This window comes from Spea bombifrons, chromosome 4, assembly GCF_027358695.1.
Source record: "Spea bombifrons isolate aSpeBom1 chromosome 4, aSpeBom1.2.pri, whole genome shotgun sequence".
In the NCBI taxonomy this organism is placed as follows: Eukaryota; Metazoa; Chordata; class Amphibia; order Anura; family Pelobatidae; genus Spea; species Spea bombifrons.
In genome coordinates, this window is record NC_071090.1 from 44,845,860 (window position 1) to 44,865,039 (window position 19,180).

Below are 19,180 nucleotides of genomic sequence, written 5' to 3' on the forward strand. Positions count from 1 at the left end.
CAGACAACCTTTACTTCTGCCGGGGCTTCTACAACGGAGCGCCAGCGGCACATGACCTTACGGTGCGCCATCATAGAGGTACTACCGGCAGCAGCGGAGGTTGTCATCGCGCGGATGTTCACCGGCTGCCAGAGAGGAGGATCCCCGCAGTGCTGCTGGAGACCTGGATCCTCCTCTCTGACAGCCGGTAAACGTCTGCGCAATGCGCGCAGGCAACTTCCGCTGCTACCCGACACCTCCGCCGGTGTTTTTGTGACCGAGCACTGGTGTGACGTGACCTTCCAGTGCTCGGTATTTGAAGTCCCGGGTAGCAGCGCAGACGGCCACAGGCTGCCCCCACCTGACAGCAGGGAGTCTGGAGCACAGGGGACAAGTCAAGGAATGCGTCGGTAAGTTGAAGGGGGAAAGGTGCGTAAGGGGGCAGAGTGGTAAATGGAGTATAAGGCATATCTGGGGGACAGGTTCGCAACTAAAAGGAAATAAAAACAAAAATGCATTTTTCTCAATCATAGTTTTTATTAAATATGAAAAAATAGTTTACATGTGAATTAGTATTTTTACTAGTAAAACTTTTCTTATTGGGTAGTATTATATTCTGCCTTTATTTTCTAAATTTATATAAAAATTTTGGGGGGTCGCCTTATAATCAGGGTCATCTTATAATTGAGCAAATACGGTATTAGGCTCAAGGCTTTCTAATATCTGTAGTGAGTGTGTGGAATCCTTTGTGTAGCATTTTTTAGTGGTATGTATCTCTCAAGAATCTTGTCCAAATAGATCGACACCTGCTGGAAGATAGAGTTCGTACTAGCCACTATGGGACGACCTGGGGAATCTGTGGGTTCTTGTGTATCTTAGATAAAGTGTAAAAAAATTGGATGGTGGGGAACCTAGTGTTAATGAAATCAAATTCCTTCTTACTGATGATGCCCAAGTAAAAAGTTTCCCTATCTCCAAGTTTTTGTTGTAATTGATATATTGGGTTATGTGGTAGAGGTACATAATTTTCCCTAACATCAAGTTGTGTCAAAATCTCTTGTATGTAATATTGTCTATCCATCACCAGTAGTGCACCCATATATTTGCAGGTTCGATAATTGTCTTTGGATCATTCCTAAGGTTCTATACTTCGTTCCATTTTAGAGAAATGATTCCCATTGTTGTGTTTTATCATCCTAGCCTTATTACTGTTGCGTAACCTATTAATATAATCCTTAACTAGGCTCACAAAAGCCTCTACCATATGATTATTAATCAGCAGTATATAACGGAGCTTTTTGGTTTTTAATGTGTGGAAAAGATAGAAACATTATTAATTGGAAATGGATTAGATAATGTTGGCTCCGCTACTGACACAGGTCTAATATCTTTTGAAATTCAATTTATCAAAACAATTTAGCTGAATTTAGCAAAGCACAAGCTATAGGCAGCTTAATTGGTGAATTTAGAAATGCTACATGGTGGTCACTTCTTTGTCACTCAATAGTTGTGCCAAGTTTGAAAAATTACCATATCACCACAGAAACCAATACGATGGTCCAGTCAGCAGGAACAACATACTGGCTGCCATGGTGATAGAAGCATGTTTCACACTGACTGGGACCTTTGCTACATTCCTACCATGTTGCAGTTGCATTATTACTTATCGTAACTATCTTTTGTATTTCCAGTAATGTTATAGTGGCGAGTGCATTCAAAATCCTACAATTAGTAACAAAGTAAACACCAAATTATATTGTTAAAAATAAAACTTTATTTTGTGCACTTCAGCTCTGGTGCAAAGAAACCTGCTGTAGCAGTAGTTATTGTGCAATCATAGCTCTGTGATGCAATAAAGGCAGAGCTGGATATGTGTGCAGGACACAGCTTCAGGCCACCACTTTGTTGGATTGATTGAAGCAAAATGAAGCTGATGGTTTTCGTCTTATTTCTGCTGGTGCTGGAAGTCTGCCCTGCTCCGCTGCCTGCTAATTGGCATCGCAGTGACGGCAAGATGAAGACAGAACCAAGCAAGCCTCCAAAGAACAGCCAGAATGACTTGGATGCCAAATGGATTATTGTTATAGCATCCGTGATACTTGTGTTATTTTGCCAGTGCTGCTGCCTGGTCGGATTCCTCATCTATAAATATAAAAACTGTAATCCTGATGATAATGGCAGCCTGCATGAAGCCCCCAGAAGAGCCGGTCCGAAAGCGATCACGTTCTTAATGTCTGTTTTCTTCTCATAATAAATAGCTTTTGCTTCAACTTCAAAATATGTTTTATTCTGTTGTGTATCTCTAATATACTATAATTATATAATCATTATATACAGTATATCATGGGAAGGGGTCTGCATGAATATTCCTATCATTGCTATCTCTGCCCAATTAAGTTGCTGATTTTTGTTGAATAGTTCAGGCAGCCTTTTTGGTGTGAGTAGAAGGGAGGGAACTTAAGAATAGTTGTGCAAAGTTAGAAAAATTACCATATCACCACAGCAACCAATGCGATGGTCCAGTCAGCAGAACAACTCATTGGCAGTCTTGGTGATAGAAGCATGTTTCACACTGACTGGGACCTTCACTACATTCATACCAGGTTGCAGTTGCATCATTACTGTTATGTGGCTTCTTATATATACCACAGTTAATAACTATCTTTTTGTATTCGCAGTAATATTATAATGAGTGCCTAGTGACTAGCACTTGCCCTGGGTCAACAGTTGAAGCCTAACTTTCAAGGGATGTGGTGACATGTTGCAAGTTAGAGGTCTGCATAAGTGGGGGGGGTACCTTTGGGTCATTGCAGCAGAGGTTTAATGACAAACTCCTTAGCGGAGTTTCTGTGGGATAACGATAATGGAGATTGTGGAGAGGGCCCAACCAGCACCATTTGACCCACAGCAGGAGCAAGGACGGAGTGCAGCATCTGAGACAAGAAGATGTGCCAGAAGGCCAAGGCCTCCATCATGAAAAGTCACAGTCCACCGCGGTTGCAAAGTTACAACCATTGTGGAAACAACCAGAGTCCGCAAAGCTGGAAAGCCAAGAGCAACAGAGGCAGCCATCTCTGACCTAGGAGGGAGAAGCAGCAACAGAAGCCCCTGCTCTTCCAGTAAGAAACGGATGGGGATGGAGAGAGATATATCTTTAGTACAGGAGCTCAGGAGGCAGCAGCGGGGTGAATTACAAATAAAAAAAAAAAATATATATATATGTGTGGCATAATTATTGACACCTTTATAGTCAATACTTTGTGCTACCTCCCTTTGCCAAGACAAAGGCTCTCAGTCTTCTCCTATAATGTCTAATAAGGTTGGAGAATGCCTGGGGGAAGAATTACCAGATTTGGAAAACATGGTTTTGAAATAGCAAAACACTACTTGTAATTATTGCCATATAACTTTCAGAGAAAAAAAACCATTGGGTATTTATAAACATAACAAATAGAATCTATCTAGCAGGTTTTCGCATTAGCAATTTCCCCCCATATTTTATACTTTTTTGTTTATAGTAAATTATATGATACAATCTAAAGAAAGCCCTTCGTGTCCTGAAAAAAACAATATATAACTTGTTTGGGTTCAGTAAATGGGAAAGGGGAAAATTACAGCTAAACACGAGCACTGCAGAAATGTTAAAAAAGCCATTGTCAGGAAGGGTAGAAAAAATAAAATCAGCCATTGTCATGAAGGGGTTAAAGATGGCCCTGGATGGAACCAGAACATATTTGGAAAGTAGTGAAGGTCCCAGTCAGTGTGAAACATGGTTCTATCACCATGGCAGCCAATAAGTTGTTCTTGCTGACTGGACTATTGCGTTGGTTGCTGTGGTGATAAGGTAATGTTTCAAACATCGAGCAACTATTAGGAAAGTGACAAGGAAGTAGACATTGTGTAGATTTATAAATTCACCAATTAAACTGCCTATAATTTTGTGCTTTAATTGTCAATCAGCTGAACAGTTTTGAAATATAACAGAATAAAATAACTTTTGGAGTTGGAAGTGAAAGCTATTTACTATTTATTATCCTGACTTTAGAAATACCCAATGTTTTGTGAGTTAAAGGCAATAAGTACCAGTAGCTTTTTGCTATTTCAAAACTATTTTTTCCATCATCATGGGGATCATCCTGTTCATTGTGTTCTATTTGGGACATCTTTGAACCCGACCAATTCAATTTGCAGCATCAAACCATATACTTTTCAAAGCTAGATATTACAGTGTATTTCAAATGTTGGTATTTTAGCCACCTTAATTTGTGTTCATCAACATGTCCCGAGTTCAGTGATATCACCCGTGCATGGATTTGTCAGATTGTTTGAGAGGTATTGTTTTACCATCTGGTCATCCTGCCCTCCATGTCCTATTAGGGACATATTTGAACCCGGTGAATTTAATTTACCCCTAACACCAAACCATATATTTTTAAAAATTAGACATCCCAGTGCATTGGCGGTACTTTAACAGTTTTCATGCACTAATTTTACCACCAGCTTTGTCAAAGTTTTTATGTTTTTTTCCCGACACACATTGTACTTTAGGTATGAATTTATAGCTTTTGATATAAGTCAAACACCCCAGTATGAAGACCTAAGTCCCTCAAGTTCAAATCTTTAAGCTATCCTTCCTGCTTTTGATCCAAAAGAAGACAAACATACCTTCATCACCTATGGTTCCCTTACTGTCATCTGAATTCTAGTTTTTTTTTCAGCTGTTGTTATAACGTTTCACATCAGTAATCCATATGCTTTAGCAAAATTTGAGTACAGATACCAAATTCGTGTGTATATAAATAGACCAAAGAAAACAACCACTTAGTACTCAGGTTTTATGTAAATATATTGACAAAATAAAACATTTCAGTTTGCATGGTGCTGGTAAAACTATATTTACAAACAATAAAAGGCACCATGTTTCCTTGTGAGCTCTTGAAACAAATTAAACCAATAAACACCTGAAATTCAATAAATAATATGTACAGAAACAAAAAATATTCAAACTACTTTACAAGGTAACAAAACATGACACAGTGGAGATCGGGAAATCTTGTTTGATTTGTTCATTCTCATCTATATAATGGCAAGCGCAGACCAGACATCATTACAACACTGTCCCCTCCTGGAATGCTTCTATCCACCTGGCAAGAGAAAGAAGAAAAGAAAAAAATTAGTTACAGCAACTTGATGGTTTGGGACACAATATAAAGTTACCTTAACTGAATGTGTGACTGCCGCAACATTCCTGGAAAGATAAGCCACCAAAAACATGCCCAAAACCCATGCTACATTTTTCATTATTCTTTTTTTTTAGGGGATGCATTGAGTGAAACAGAAGTGGCTGGTGAAACAGACAAGCTATTTAAAAGTTTGTTCTTCGCATGCAATTACAAACTAAAATGACAGACCTGCTAAGGTTTATTATCTTTAACATGTTAGAGAGCTCAATGATTTGTATAGATGGAACAGCACCTCGTTCTGTGTATATATTTTCTACAAAGGGTATTGTTTTGGCAGCGTCGGTAGGAATGAATACTACCATCTCTATTGGCTAGCTAGCGATGTGCATAACATTTTCTGAATTATTACTGCAGCGACTACTCTACAATAGTGTTATGTGAAATGAATGCTTTTTAGTATGCATTCTTCATTGAAGTGTTATAACAATTCGAATATGGTTACCATACCTTTGTGTAGTGTGGGCATCATCAGCTTTAAAAACATAAAATAAAGTGTTTTTGTGCAGTAGATGAATAACGTTGCATTCAGAAGTCTCATCTTTTACAACCTTGATGGTGAAACCCAACAATGGCTGGCTCTCCAGTGCTGCAATGTCCTATAATGGGAAAAAAGATGTTTATTACACTTGTTGTGTTACTACAGTTCTTAGTTAATGCCTGTATTGTAGTTTATACACAATAACTTCACTCTTGCAATCAGATTTAAAAGTGTTGGTGGGAATGAGTTCTCTTAACCCCTTCGCGACCTTTGCCGGTTCAGGACCGTCATGACAAGAAGGTCACTAAATGACCTTTGACGGTCCTGAACCGTCAAAAAGTTAAATAAGCTTAGAAAGTGATCAAGGATCACTTTCTTCGCTTAAACGGCCTTGCTGCAATGCCTCGATGTCGAGGCATTCAGCAAGGCCGAGATCGGCATCGGGGGCCATGTCTGGCCCCTCCCCGGGGCGTCAACAGCCGCCATACATTGTATGGCGGCGGACGCCCGTTTCAAAAGCGTTTAGGAGGCGATCAACGATCGCCTCCTAAACTTAAATGGTGTCGCTGGAATGCCTCGATCAGGAGGCATCCAGCGACACCAAACACTTACCTTTAGGTGGGCTGTGACCACTCCGGAGAGCGGTCACAGCCGCAGCTGCCGGTGATCTTCGCCATCAAGTAAGATGGCCGCCGCTCTGTAAAAAAAACAAACAAGAAAAAGTTTGCTAGATGGTCTCCAGACCCTCTAGAGAACTGGCTCCACTTGCTGGTTAAATACAGGTACTGCATTCAACCATGCAAGTCAATGGAGCCCAGCTTTCTAATCACTATGTGATTAGTAAAATATTAAAAAAAAAATAAAAAAAAATAAAAAATGAAAAAAAAAAAAAAGGTGCTAACATTTAAAAATAATTATGCAGTGATGTCACTAGATGAACCATCCAGTACCAGCAAAATGTGTAAAAAAAAATATAAAAAAAGTATTAAAAAAATAAAAAAATAAAGTTTATTATTTTGAGCAAGTGCTAAAATTTCTCAAAAATCTCAAAGAGTTAAAATAAAAGCACTTCAAATACCCAAGGGGTGTCTAATATATAAAAAAAATGGCTGATGGGGTAAATTGGAGTGGCCTAGCTCACAGATAGGGCATAGGTACAGACTGACCAAAATGGAGAAAAAAAGCGCACTTCCCAAATGTGGCATTTTAAATCTGAAACAACCCGACAAACCCATGCATGTCGGGTATCACTGCACTCAGGAGATGTTCCTGAACACATATTGGGGGGTTGTTTGACAGTGACATATACCAGAACCTGTATATCTATAACTAAAGTACAATTTGTGTGAAAAAAATTACTATTACAAAGTTTGACAAAGTGTAGTTCTATAATTGGTGCATGGAAAGGGTTAAAATAACAGCATTCAGAATACCCTTGGGGTGTCTAGTTTTCCAAAATATATGGTTTGAATGGGTTAAATTGAGTTAACCGGCTTCAAAGATATTCCAAAGAGGAGATGGAGGCAGAATGACCAAATGACCACCTGAATTACGCATGCCCCAAAAGTAGCCTTTTACCAGCCAAACAATCTGACAAACCCATGCATGTGGGGTATCGCTGTACTCAGGAGATGTTCCTGAACACACATTGGGGTGTTGTTTGATAGTGACATATACCAGAACCTGTATATCTATAACTAAAGTACAATTTGTGTGGAAAAAAAAATAAAAAAAATTACTATTACAAAGTTTGACAAAGTGTAGTTGTATAATTGGTGCATGGAAAGGGTTAAAATAACAGCATTTGGAATATCCTGGGGTGTCTAGTTTTCAAAAATATATGGTTTGAATGGGTTAAATTGAGTTAACCGGCTTCAAAGATGTTCCAAAGAGGAGATGGAGGCAGAATGACCAGATTTGTTAAAAAAAGATTTGGAAATCATAAAACGCTGCTTGTACTTATTGCCCTATAACGTACAAAAAACAGCAAAAAAACATAAAAACATTGGGTATCTCTAAACTCAGGACAAGTAGTAGAATCTATTTAGCTAGTTTTTTTACTTGCTTTTTTAGGTGAGTAAAAGATTTTTCAAATAAAAGTCATAAAATGTCTTTTTTTTCAATTTTTCACCATGTTTTTTTTATTTTTTTTATAGTAAATAAGATGATACGATCAAAATAATGGTATCTGAAGAAAGCCCATCTTGTCCTGAAAAAAACAATATATAACTTATGTGGGTACACTAAATGGGTGAGGAGAAAATTACACCTGAACACAAGCACCACAAAAGTGTCAAAACAGCCTCGGTCCCACAGGGTAGAAAACGAAAAATGAGCCCGGTCCTTAAGGGGTTAAACAAATGTATATAAATATTGTTTATAAAACATACACCTACTTAACAAATGCAAATGAAAACACTAAAAAAGTAACACTAGCAGCAGAATAGCTCATATACATCATGGTCTAGCTCTATTATTTTTCAGCACATGGTTCAGTCTTCTAGTTGTGTAACCCAAGTGTTCTGGAGCTGTCTAGGAACATACGACGCTCATGTTTATGTCAGATAACCATTCCACAACAGAACTAAACAAAAAAACGGGAGTGCTACTTTAACTTGGACGCCACGCACAACTAGTAAGATTGAGATAAGGTCCAATGCCTGGATTCATTGCATAAGTGTGGGCCATTTTTGCACCTATACTTCTTTGTATTATTTCTTGCTTGTGCTATTGTGGTCCTCCAATGTTCGCACCTAACTGATCACAGGTATTTTTTCCCTAGCGGAGGAGCTGACTATGTTTAGCTATGCATTTGAGACTGACGGAGAGAATTTAATGTAATTCCCATAGGAACAGCATCTTACCTCGCTAGCTGCATATGTATACAGCACCTTGTTCTTGATCACAAACCACAGCTGTTTCCATGGCTTCTTGCTGCCCTTTGATCTGTGTAAATAACCACTCATGGAAGAGTCTTCTGTACTGGCAGAGACCTGGCAACAGGATTTTTAATATACTTTTTTCCCACAATTTACAATACACCAAACTATACAATGCAACCACAGTCCTTAAAATCCATATTCAAACATGGATCAGAGCTCAGTGTACTTTCACATATTTGACATTTTCATATCACACGCTCCAAATTAGTACATCATCCGGGTTCGTATGGCGATGTTTATCAATAAAGGTAACAACGTTTACGTTACCTCATAACTGACAATTACAAAACACACAGTTAAGATGTCATTAAACTCACTTTTTCTACCAAATTTGTTGCTTATACTCAGATATTTAACAGCCATACTCGTAATAAGATTTTTATTTCCAGTGTCCTTTATCATGTTCATATTTTAACAAAATGCATAAAATATGTTGTTAAACTACACAGAAAGGTAACCACAAAGTCAACATATTTTGCGTTTTACAAAAATGAAAAGGTAAACCTACTTTGAGGGCTGCTGGGATTTTCTTCTGCTTTCTCCCAGATGGAATGCTATGAAGGACAGAAGACAAGGCACTAGACGGGGATTTGTGATTGGCAGGTGAAGCTGTCTTGGGAGCAGATAGATTGTCTGGAATAAAGAAATGTCACCATAAATAAGCAGTATTCAACTCACTAGGAAGAGCTCACGCTACAGGAATTAGGGTAAAAGTTGTAGATAGCAGATTACCAATAAATGAAACAAAAGCAAAAGACTATGTATGAACTCTGTAATACAACATTAAAAAAAAATCAGCCATATTGACCTGGATACACACACTATACACAATTAGCCCTTCATCCAAGGAAACCAAAGACATGAATATAGCACACTGTGTATGCATCAGTTTATGTCCTTGTAACTCGGCATGAAGTCGCTGCGCTGAGCCATATTATAATGAGAACATGTGCTGGCTATCTGAAACTGTTTATATTCAAGATCAAAAGAAATGGTTTTGTAACAAATCAGTAAGAAAAACAAAGTGCCGACGGAGAGGACAGCAGCTCGGGTCATTACCTTGTTTTTGAAGTTCCTGAAAGCAGTGGTCGCACACCCGCGCTAGATGTTTCTTCATATATTCCAGGCTGTGCTTATTTGCTGAACACGCTTGACATATAATCTGAACAGCAAAGCAGATGGTTTTGAATATAGTTAAGAGAATGTATGCTGCGTGACCATCTTAAGAAGTAGTTAGCTACCTCAAGCATAGACTACAGCTGGAACAAAGTTATTTTCCCAAATAAACATAAACAGGTCGGAACAGAAAATCATATCCTAGCAAAACTGCATTTCTATCAGAAACTCCAAAAGTAGCTTCTTCTGAACACAACTGACATAATGAGTAAATTACATGAGAACAGAAGCTGTACTTTTCAGAGATGTAAAAATCTTCGACAAAATGTTCTTCACGTGATTACGCTTTTGACCTAGCACAGCATATTGCAATAATGACGGAACCTGTTTAGCAACAAATCCAGTAATAATTTTTTGACAACAGGACAATAAAAGGAACTGTATAGATGTTTGTACTGTGTTCTATAAACACAGTTCCCTCTAGGATTGAAAAGTATATTAGGCATAAATCTGAAGCTTTTAACCTTGTGCTATTTTACACACACACACACACACACACACACACACACACACATATGTTTGCCAATAAAGGTATCATCTTTACCAAATTTGCTTTGCACAATAAAACAGATTTTTGAGCGTGACAAACCTTTCCACAAGCTCTGCAATGATGTCTCCTCCAGGTCAGCGTGAATTCACTGGTACAGATCATGCACATAGTGACTCTGCCATCAGGGATCCAGATCGGTGCCTTTGAGCCAAGAACACAGTCACTATTTTCCTCAGGATCAGCCTAAAACAATATCATGAGAACAGAAATGGTTTTATACACAAATTTTACTGCACAAATTATGGCTTCATAGTCTACAAAACATACATGCCACTGTAAAGCATTATAGCACAAACTTTCTGGTTAATTCTCAACACTGGTTTGATTTTACACCATGAGCTTTCAGATAACTTGCACTTTAAGTCTACCCTGTAACATTATAATTGTATAGTTGGCAACATGTTGTGGCATCAGGATGGGTTGCATGTTTTGTCTTCATTATATAGTGGTGTTGTGACATGTCCTGCCCACACTGCACATATCCACTTTAACCACAAATTGTGCATTGCGGTACTAGACTTTGCGGAGGACAACCTACAGCCACGTCCTCGGCTCTGGTTGGTTATACTATTAAAATATCATGTCAACTTGAAACAATTTGAATTGATCAAACTGATGCTTGGGATAAAATAACAATAACACTTGCCCACAACTTTATATTTAATTTAGAAGAATAAGCAAACAAAAGTATTCCGCAAACCTCTTCCAGACTTTTAGCTGGATTGAAAGTGATCTTCTTCTTAGCATACTCTTCAATTGCCTCAGAAATTGCATCAAGCCAATCGTCCCTCTCAGTAGCTGAGCTGTCAGACAGGAACAAGATTTTAAAAAAGGTGCGAAGAAAAAAAAAAACAAGAAAAGGATATAATTACAGCATATGGGTGAAAAAGTAAAAAATAAATATGTAAATAATTACATAATTGCATATATTTAGCACCCATTTACCATTTTGTTTCAGGGATACAATATTTGGTATTTACTCATCTAAATGCTACACACATGAACTTGCCCTGTTGTGGTTTCCATACCCCCAAAGTATCTTGGCTTTGAACATGCGTTAGGCATTGAACCTATACGTTCTCCATCAGCCAGGTAGAAAGGCTAACATGCCTCTGTTTGGAAGGGGGAACAACATGTGGGGCTTTTTTGCTGCAGGACAGTCATGGTTACATTAATTAAACTTTCTTTAAAATCTCATGCGTTGTGTTGTATGAAAGCCGTGGCAGTGCCAGGACTCTAACAGCAGTTTGTTGGTGCAATACCTGGCAGATAGAATGAAGGATCTCTCCACACTCTCTATATTCAGCTCATTCTGATAAGCCTCTTGCGTTGGTTTTCTGACCTAAAAGAATGCAGAGGTTCATGTGATATCCTGCAAACATGTGACAGCCCAAAATATACTACAGTATATGACCATAAATGCATGGACATCTGTCCACCACACCTATATGAGCTTGTTGGACATCCCATTACAAAACCATGGGCATTAATATGAAGTTGCTATTGGAGCGTGCCTGTGGGAATTTGTGTTCATTCTGCCAAAAATGCACTTGTGAAGTCAGACACTGATGAATAGGCCTGGCTCCCAATTGGCACTCCAATTCATCTGCAAGGTGATCAATGTGGTTAAGGTCAGGCCTCTGTGGAGGCAACGCAACTTCCACCACAACAAACTTAGCCTTCTCCAAACTGGCGCCACAAAGTTGGAAGCATACAATTGTCTAAGATGTCTTGTATGATGTAGCATTAACATTACCCTTCACTAGGCCCAAACCCTAAAAACAGCCCCAGACCATTATCCCTTCTCCACCAAACTTTACAGCAGGTACTATATATTCTGGTAGATGGCATTCTGGCATCCACCAAACCCAGACTCATCACTCCAGAGAACACATTTCAACTGCTCCAGACTTCAGTAGGGATGTACTTTATAACACTCCAGCCAGTCCTTGGAATTGAGCAAAGTGATCTTTGGTTTGTGTGCAGCTGCTTGGTCGTGTAAAAGCTTCTCATTAAGTTCCTGACAGTGCTTGTGCTGATGTTGCTTCCATAAATGATTTGGAACTCTGTACTGAGTGATGCTACATGGGACAGGCAATGTAATGCTCTTCAGTACATAGAAGACCCACTCTTTGAGTGTGCATGGTCTACCACTTCATAGCTGAGTTGTTACTCCTAGACACTTCCACTTCACAATAACAACACCAGGGCAGATCTAGCAGGGTGGAAATTTCACGCACTGACTTGTGGCAAAAGTGGCATCGTATGAAAATACCCATTAAGACTCTTCATTTGAAATGAGGAATTGCAGTCTTACCTTCATTCCTGCTAGGGAGAGCATGTTGTTAAGTTTGTACATTCCTGACTGTACAGGTGTAGTATATAATAGAGCATCATTGAACTGAAAGAGGGAAAAAAGTTGTTGAAACATAAAAGTCTGTACTAAACACATTTCATGTTAATCAACTAACCCTGGAGCAACAACCCAAGCAATAAGTCTATTCAGTCTATTCAGCCTAATTAAAATGTATGCTGCCTTCCAGCTGTTTAAGGTATGCTTCACAAGTTCTAAAACATAACAGGAGTCCTCTTCTAGTCATACAATGACTCCTGTACACAGTATAAATCAGGTGGCATATTTTCATTAACTTGGCAACTTACCAGGAAAAACATTCGCGGCTGCATAACCTTCCTGGACAGTTTCATCAAAGTCCCCTCTTTCAAAAAGACCTGAGTCAGCAGATTGAATGAAAACACAAGAGCGTAGTAAAATATACATTTTACAAAAGCACGCATAACTAAAGGAAAGTAACTGCTAAACCTAGGCTCATATATCTAGCAAATGTCCAATCTACACATACTAGAGTGTTCTATTACCACAGGGCACTACTACTTATTTTACTTTGCCCTGTTTAAGAGTACAAATACATACACAAACACTGGTGGATGTCCATTAGGAGGTGCCCCAGTGAGTGGGTCATCTGGTTGTATAAAAGCTTTTAGCATCCTGGGTGTTAAGTTAGCCCTGAACAGAGATTGAAAGAGTCTATATTTTCACATGTCTAAATGCTGCTGTCTACAATGTAAAAAGGATTTGCAGCCTGGGAACATTCTCCATTAAAAACCAAAATGAGTCACTGCTGAACACAAGAGAGATAAATTGCCTTTAGTTGGATATTATAAGCCTGCAACATGCTAGCTTTAATCGAAATGCAACTCCCAGGATCATAACTGAGGTTTGCGGGAGCTGAACTTTAAACATAGCTGCTGGTTCTCCTGTCTACCATGGGCTACAAATGAAAGCATTTTGGGAGGTAGATTTATACAATTTTCAATATTATTTTGCCTAGCTTATTTTTTTTAAGTTGGAGAAGTCCTATTGCATTGAGCCTTTATAACACCAATATAAGTACATTTTGAAGGTTCAATATTTTGTCGGTTGTAGTGGTTTTCCAATCTGGGTAGCTGATATATAATATATGTCAATAAATATTTTGTATACATACCCTTCCTGGCTGAACTATCTCATGGTGGCCATTTAGGCTGTACTGGATCTGCATGAGCTTCTGGAAGTTATCCTTAAGGACAGGCAGAAAAAAAAATAGCTGTAGTCTTTTTAGATATATGCTCTTCTGAAGTAGACCTTAGCGGCATGGCTGGATGGTACAGCACACCCGCTTCTACACCATGTGCCCAAAAGGCAATGCATACTTGTAAGACTTACCCCTTGTTTTAATATGTCATTGGCGTGATTAGCCACTTCAATTACAACAGTGAGGGCAGCTACAAATGAAAGAAAGGAATGGGTTAACTCACAATGTCCTGCTAATACAAATTCTTTATGATGCCAACATCCTTCCTCCATGACAAAAAATTCCAGAACAACGAGACATGCTTTGATTTATGCCGTGTTCGTTGTTCTATTGCATGCTACATGTGATAATGGAAAACATCTATTAAAGGATAACTATTCACAAGATTGCAAGCGAGCCTTTGGTGAAAATGAAATCTCAATGGAGTGAGGCAAACCGCCCTTATGCTTCCGTTATCACATGCCTTTTTGATGTACATGCAATATTTTAATATTAAACCAGTCCCAAGAGGCAACCAGTTAGTTTTCTTGCACCTTGCTGTTTTGGTGGTAATAATTAATTGTTCACAATGTTTTAATAGCAATACTACTGATTTGCATGCACATATAATACTTAATAATGCTTTGACCACATTATATCATCTATACTTTCAGGATTATGGGGAAAGTGCCAATCCATTATTGGTCACTTTTCTAAAAATAAATAAATAAATAAATAAATAATAAAAAAAATATATATATATATATTTTATTTGTAGACTTGCTTTCATTGTTAAACATTAGTTATTTTGTAAACATGCTTTTACTGAAACAATAGTATACCTACCCTGTGTATCACTGTAGTCTGATGAATCTTCCGAAAGGTTCTTGAGATAATCTGTAGACAAAGCAAGTATATTTTGTAAGAAAAAGACAGAACCCAAATGAAACCAAATACGGTGCCCATGCTGGTTATAGTCTACGGTGTATTTCTGATGTCTTCACAGGGTACCTCACAAAATGCTAAGAATCTGGTATATTAGCACTTTTTAAAATTTATTTCTGTATAAACACAATGGCTACCATTGTCAATCATATACATTACAGTTACACCTGTTTACTATTTATTTCACAAGGGAATTGAATATTCAACGTCCCAAATAGACCCCTCCACAGAAACAAGTATTGGGTAGGTTTTATCACGCAAGAGATATACAGTAGTGTCCACTAGATGGACTCGTCGGCGAACACATGCACATAGCCTGGTAGTCTGAAGTTTCTCTTTCATTATAGTTCAGTTCTTTGGCATTAAACAAAACTTTTCGATAAATCCCACCCACCCATTTAATGTAATTAGGCTGGTGGGTGACGGGTAGGCGCGCAATTTGTAAGCGACCACAGGGTGAACATAGCTGCTGATAACCAGGTCAAGAAGACCTTCATATCCACTCTGAGAGGCAATGACAAGTGATGTTTAAAAAAATCAAACAGAAGAACAAAACAAAATGTAGACTGCATTAGGTTAACAAAATAAATTTGTAGTATTACAGAGATTAGATCTTAAGAACTGGACAAGAAGCACACACATCTTTCTATATTTGTTTTTTTATTACCGTATTGGCTCAAATATAGGCCGCAGTTTTTCCCCCACTTCAAGTCTTTAAAGTGGGGGTGCGGCCTATATTCGGGGTCTAGTGCCCGATGCCCGGGACATGCAGTCCCGGGAGCCGGGCAGGCAGCGGGGTTAGGATACAGATCCCCGCAGCGGTGCAGGGGACCTGTATCCTACTCTCGGATGTGCTCAGACAGCCTCCCCTGCCAGCACTTTCCACAGAGGGAGTGCCGGCACGGGAGATTGTCTAAGCGCATCGCGCAGACGTTCACCGGCACGATGTGCTTTAACAATCTCCCTTGCCGGGAATTCCCACGGGGGGAGTCCGGGCAAGGGAGATTGTTAAAGCACATCGTTCAGACGTGCCGGCAGCGGAGATTGTTAACGCTTGCATCGCTGTATGCTAACAATCTTCCTTGCCGGCACTTCCCACGGCGGAAGTGCCAGCACCGGAAGTTGAGTACGCGTACTGCGTAGCTGTCCCCCGCCGGCCCTGCAAGACCCCGGGGAGTCTGCACCGGTAAGTCTAGGTGGGGGGGACCTCTTGGGGGCAGAGTGCATATCTCAGGGGGGATAGAGTGGCAACATATCTCGGGGGGGCCGAGTGGCAGCATGTCTGGGAAGGGCAGAGTGGCAGCATGTCTGTGAAGGGCAGAGTAGCAGCATATGTCGCGGGGGCAGAGTGGCAGCATATGTAAGTGTTTTTTTTTTTACTTAGAATTTTTTTTCTTTAAAAAAGCACCTAACTTTTAGGGTGCGGCCTATATTCGGGTGCGGCCTATATCCGAGCCAATACGGTATTATCTTTTATTTATATAGCGCCAACAATTTACGCAGCGCTTAATACAATACATATATTCAAGGGGTATGACAAGACGACAATTGACAGAATAAGACAAACCGACACATTAGGTGGGGAGAGCCCTGCTCGCAAGCTTACAATCTTGATGGACTGTGATGTGCATTGCCTATATTCACAGGGGGAAATAATACTGAAACCAGCACCAGGATAACTGTATAAATCTCAAACTGGAATTTCAAAGACCATTATTATCAGTCACAGTAGATACCAGTAGGGCTGCAACTAACGATTATTTTAATAATCGATTAATCGGCCGATTATTTTTTCGATTAATCGATTAATCGGATAAAAAAAAACAATATGCAAATTTTTCGTTTATTTAAAAGAATTTAATGAACTGGATGTTAAAAAACAACTTAAAATTTACATTAACATTCTTATTTTGTTATGATGTAATAAAAAACAATATTTTCAAAGTACAAGAACCCAAACACAATATTTATGAAACAAAATAACCCCAAACATTCTGAAAAGAGGTGGACTATTACTGTTCAAGAAACTTTGCCCCAGCACTTTGCACTTTGCACCCAGCACTTTGCACCCAGCACTTTGCACCCAGCCCTGGCACTTTGCACCCAGCACTTTGCACCCAGCACTTTGCCCCAGCCCTGGCACTTTGCATCCAGCACTTTGCACCCAGCATTCAGCACTTTGCACCAGCACTTTGCACTTTGCACCCAGCCCTGGCACTTTGCACCCAGCACTTTGCACCCAGCCCTGGCACTTTGCACCCAGCACTGGCACTTTGCACCCAGCACTTTGCACTGTGCCCCTGCACCCAGTCTCTAACTCTGCCCTGCACCCAGCCCTGCCCCCACATTCTGCCCTGCCCCCACACTCACACTCTGCCCTGCACCCACTCTGCCCTGCACCCACACTCACACCCTGCCCTGCATCCCCACCCCCACTCTGCCCTGCACCCAGTCTCCCACTCTGCTCTGCACCCACACTCACACCCTGCATCCCCACCCCCACTCTGCCCTGCACCCAGTCTCCTGCCCTGCACCCCCCACCCCCACTCTGCCCTGCACCCCCACCCCCACTCTGCCCTGCACCCACACTCACGAACCGCTCTGTGCGAATGGAGCCACTCGCACAGAGCGAACCGCTCTGTGCGAATGGAGCCACTCGCACAGAGCGAACCGCTCTGTGCGAATGGAGCCACTCGCACAGAGCGAACCGCTCTGTGCGAATGGAGCCACTCGCACAGAGCGAACCGCTCTGTGCGAATGGAGCCACTCGCACAGAGCGAACCGCTCTGTGCGAATGGAGCCACTCGCACAGAGCGAACCGCTCTGTGCGAATGGAGCCACTCGCACAGAGCGAACCGCTCTGTGCGAATGGAGCCACTCGCACAGAGCGAACCGCTCTGTGCGAGTGGAGCCACTCGCACAGAGCGAACCGCTCTGTGCGAGTGGAGCCACTCGCACAGAGCGAACCGCTCTGTGCGAGTGGCTCCATTCGCACAGAGCGATTCGCTCTGTGCGAGTGGCTCTGTGCGATCCGTGCACATAGACATGAAGAATACTTACCTCCGGAACGCGTCACATCCGTCACGTAGCTAAAAGAAGGCGGAGACTGCAGAGCGTGTAGCAGAAGCGGGGAACGCTCGCGGAGGTAAGTAAAAGGAGCCGAGTGCTCCAACAACGAATTGATCACTCGATTAATCGATAACGGAAATCGTTATCGATGATTTCCGTTATCGATTATTATCGATTTTATCGATTCGTTGTTTCAGCTCTAGATACCAGTAACAATAGCACTGTGAGAACATAGCTATAAAAACTTCCAAAGACACCATTCAGCGCAGGGGGGCCAAGCAAAAGCTAGAGGCTCAATGATATAATGCCCTCGAAACATTAGGCTAATGATGGCTAGAGCAACAATGCACTATTGGTTAACTCCAATAAAAATGTGCCACAACTGATTGCTTAAAGGGAGCGCCGAAAGAATACCGGTACTTTCCAGGAGTAAATGATGCGTAAAGCCCTTGTTACAATTTACACCCTGGCGACTACATACGAAACAGCACGTAATACACAGAAATGGCCCCTGTAACAAGAAGTCCAGACCGAGATCATACAGAGCGGCATCCTTTAGATCTACCAAAGGACAAAAATAAGGCAGTTTTGTAGTCAAGCAATTTGAGTACAAAAAGTTTTCAATTAGTTATCCGTGAGTATTTTATGCATGTGAAGCCAAATAAAGTGGTGCTTACATTCAACAAGATGCAGTCAGAGAGCAATACGATAAATCAACACATGGAAATGTAGAGTGGATGTTTTTCCTAATGCAAAGAACATGGCTTTTCAGAGTCTACTTTGATGTGGCACAGAGGTTAACAAGCCGTTTAGATATTTTGTAAGTAGAAAAGAGACACAAATGCATTTAGATACTCCATAAGGAGAAAAGAGAAATGGGTTCTTACACAGCTGGGGGGTCTCTGCGAGGCCGTGACACTTTGTGCTTTGATGTCCAGCACTGCTTTGTATGTTTAAAAAAAGTTAAATAAACTAAGCTCCCATTTCATGCAATAAGATCCAGCTCAAAAAGGTGGCATTACTGACAAAGGAAGTTCAGGAAAGAGTTATCTCATTCCTTGAGGGGGGAAAAAAGCTACGATCATGCTTTATTATCATGAAGGGCTGACAAACATGATTGCAACATAAATAAACCATAGAAACCTTTGGAGGTGTTATCTTGTATGTGTAATTCATCAAATATCCAAAAGGACAAAAACACATCAATATAGCAGCTGGGCAAAAGA

The 19,180-nt window shown here is 40.4% G+C and overlaps 1 protein-coding gene across 1 annotated transcript in view; it reads right to left on the reverse strand.

Annotated features, from left to right (window-relative positions):
- Positions 1–4,722: 4,722 nt before the first annotated feature.
- FGD6 (FYVE, RhoGEF and PH domain containing 6) overlaps positions 4,723–19,180 on the reverse strand; it is a 42,370-nt gene continuing 27,912 nt past the window's right edge. Inside the window, exons 9-21 of the mRNA XM_053463627.1 lie at positions 14,787–14,837; positions 14,093–14,151; positions 13,875–13,946; positions 13,030–13,098; positions 12,686–12,769; positions 11,631–11,710; positions 11,069–11,171; positions 10,408–10,551; positions 9,702–9,804; positions 9,151–9,275; positions 8,565–8,693; positions 5,670–5,818; positions 4,723–5,123 (exon numbers count right to left, since the gene is read on the reverse strand). Of these exons, the coding sequence (XP_053319602.1) occupies positions 5,087–5,123; positions 5,670–5,818; positions 8,565–8,693; positions 9,151–9,275; positions 9,702–9,804; positions 10,408–10,551; positions 11,069–11,171; positions 11,631–11,710; positions 12,686–12,769; positions 13,030–13,098; positions 13,875–13,946; positions 14,093–14,151; positions 14,787–14,837 (1,205 nt within the window). The 3' untranslated portion in view covers positions 4,723–5,086. The remainder of the gene's footprint in view (positions 5,124–5,669; positions 5,819–8,564; positions 8,694–9,150; positions 9,276–9,701; positions 9,805–10,407; positions 10,552–11,068; positions 11,172–11,630; positions 11,711–12,685; positions 12,770–13,029; positions 13,099–13,874; positions 13,947–14,092; positions 14,152–14,786; positions 14,838–19,180) is intronic.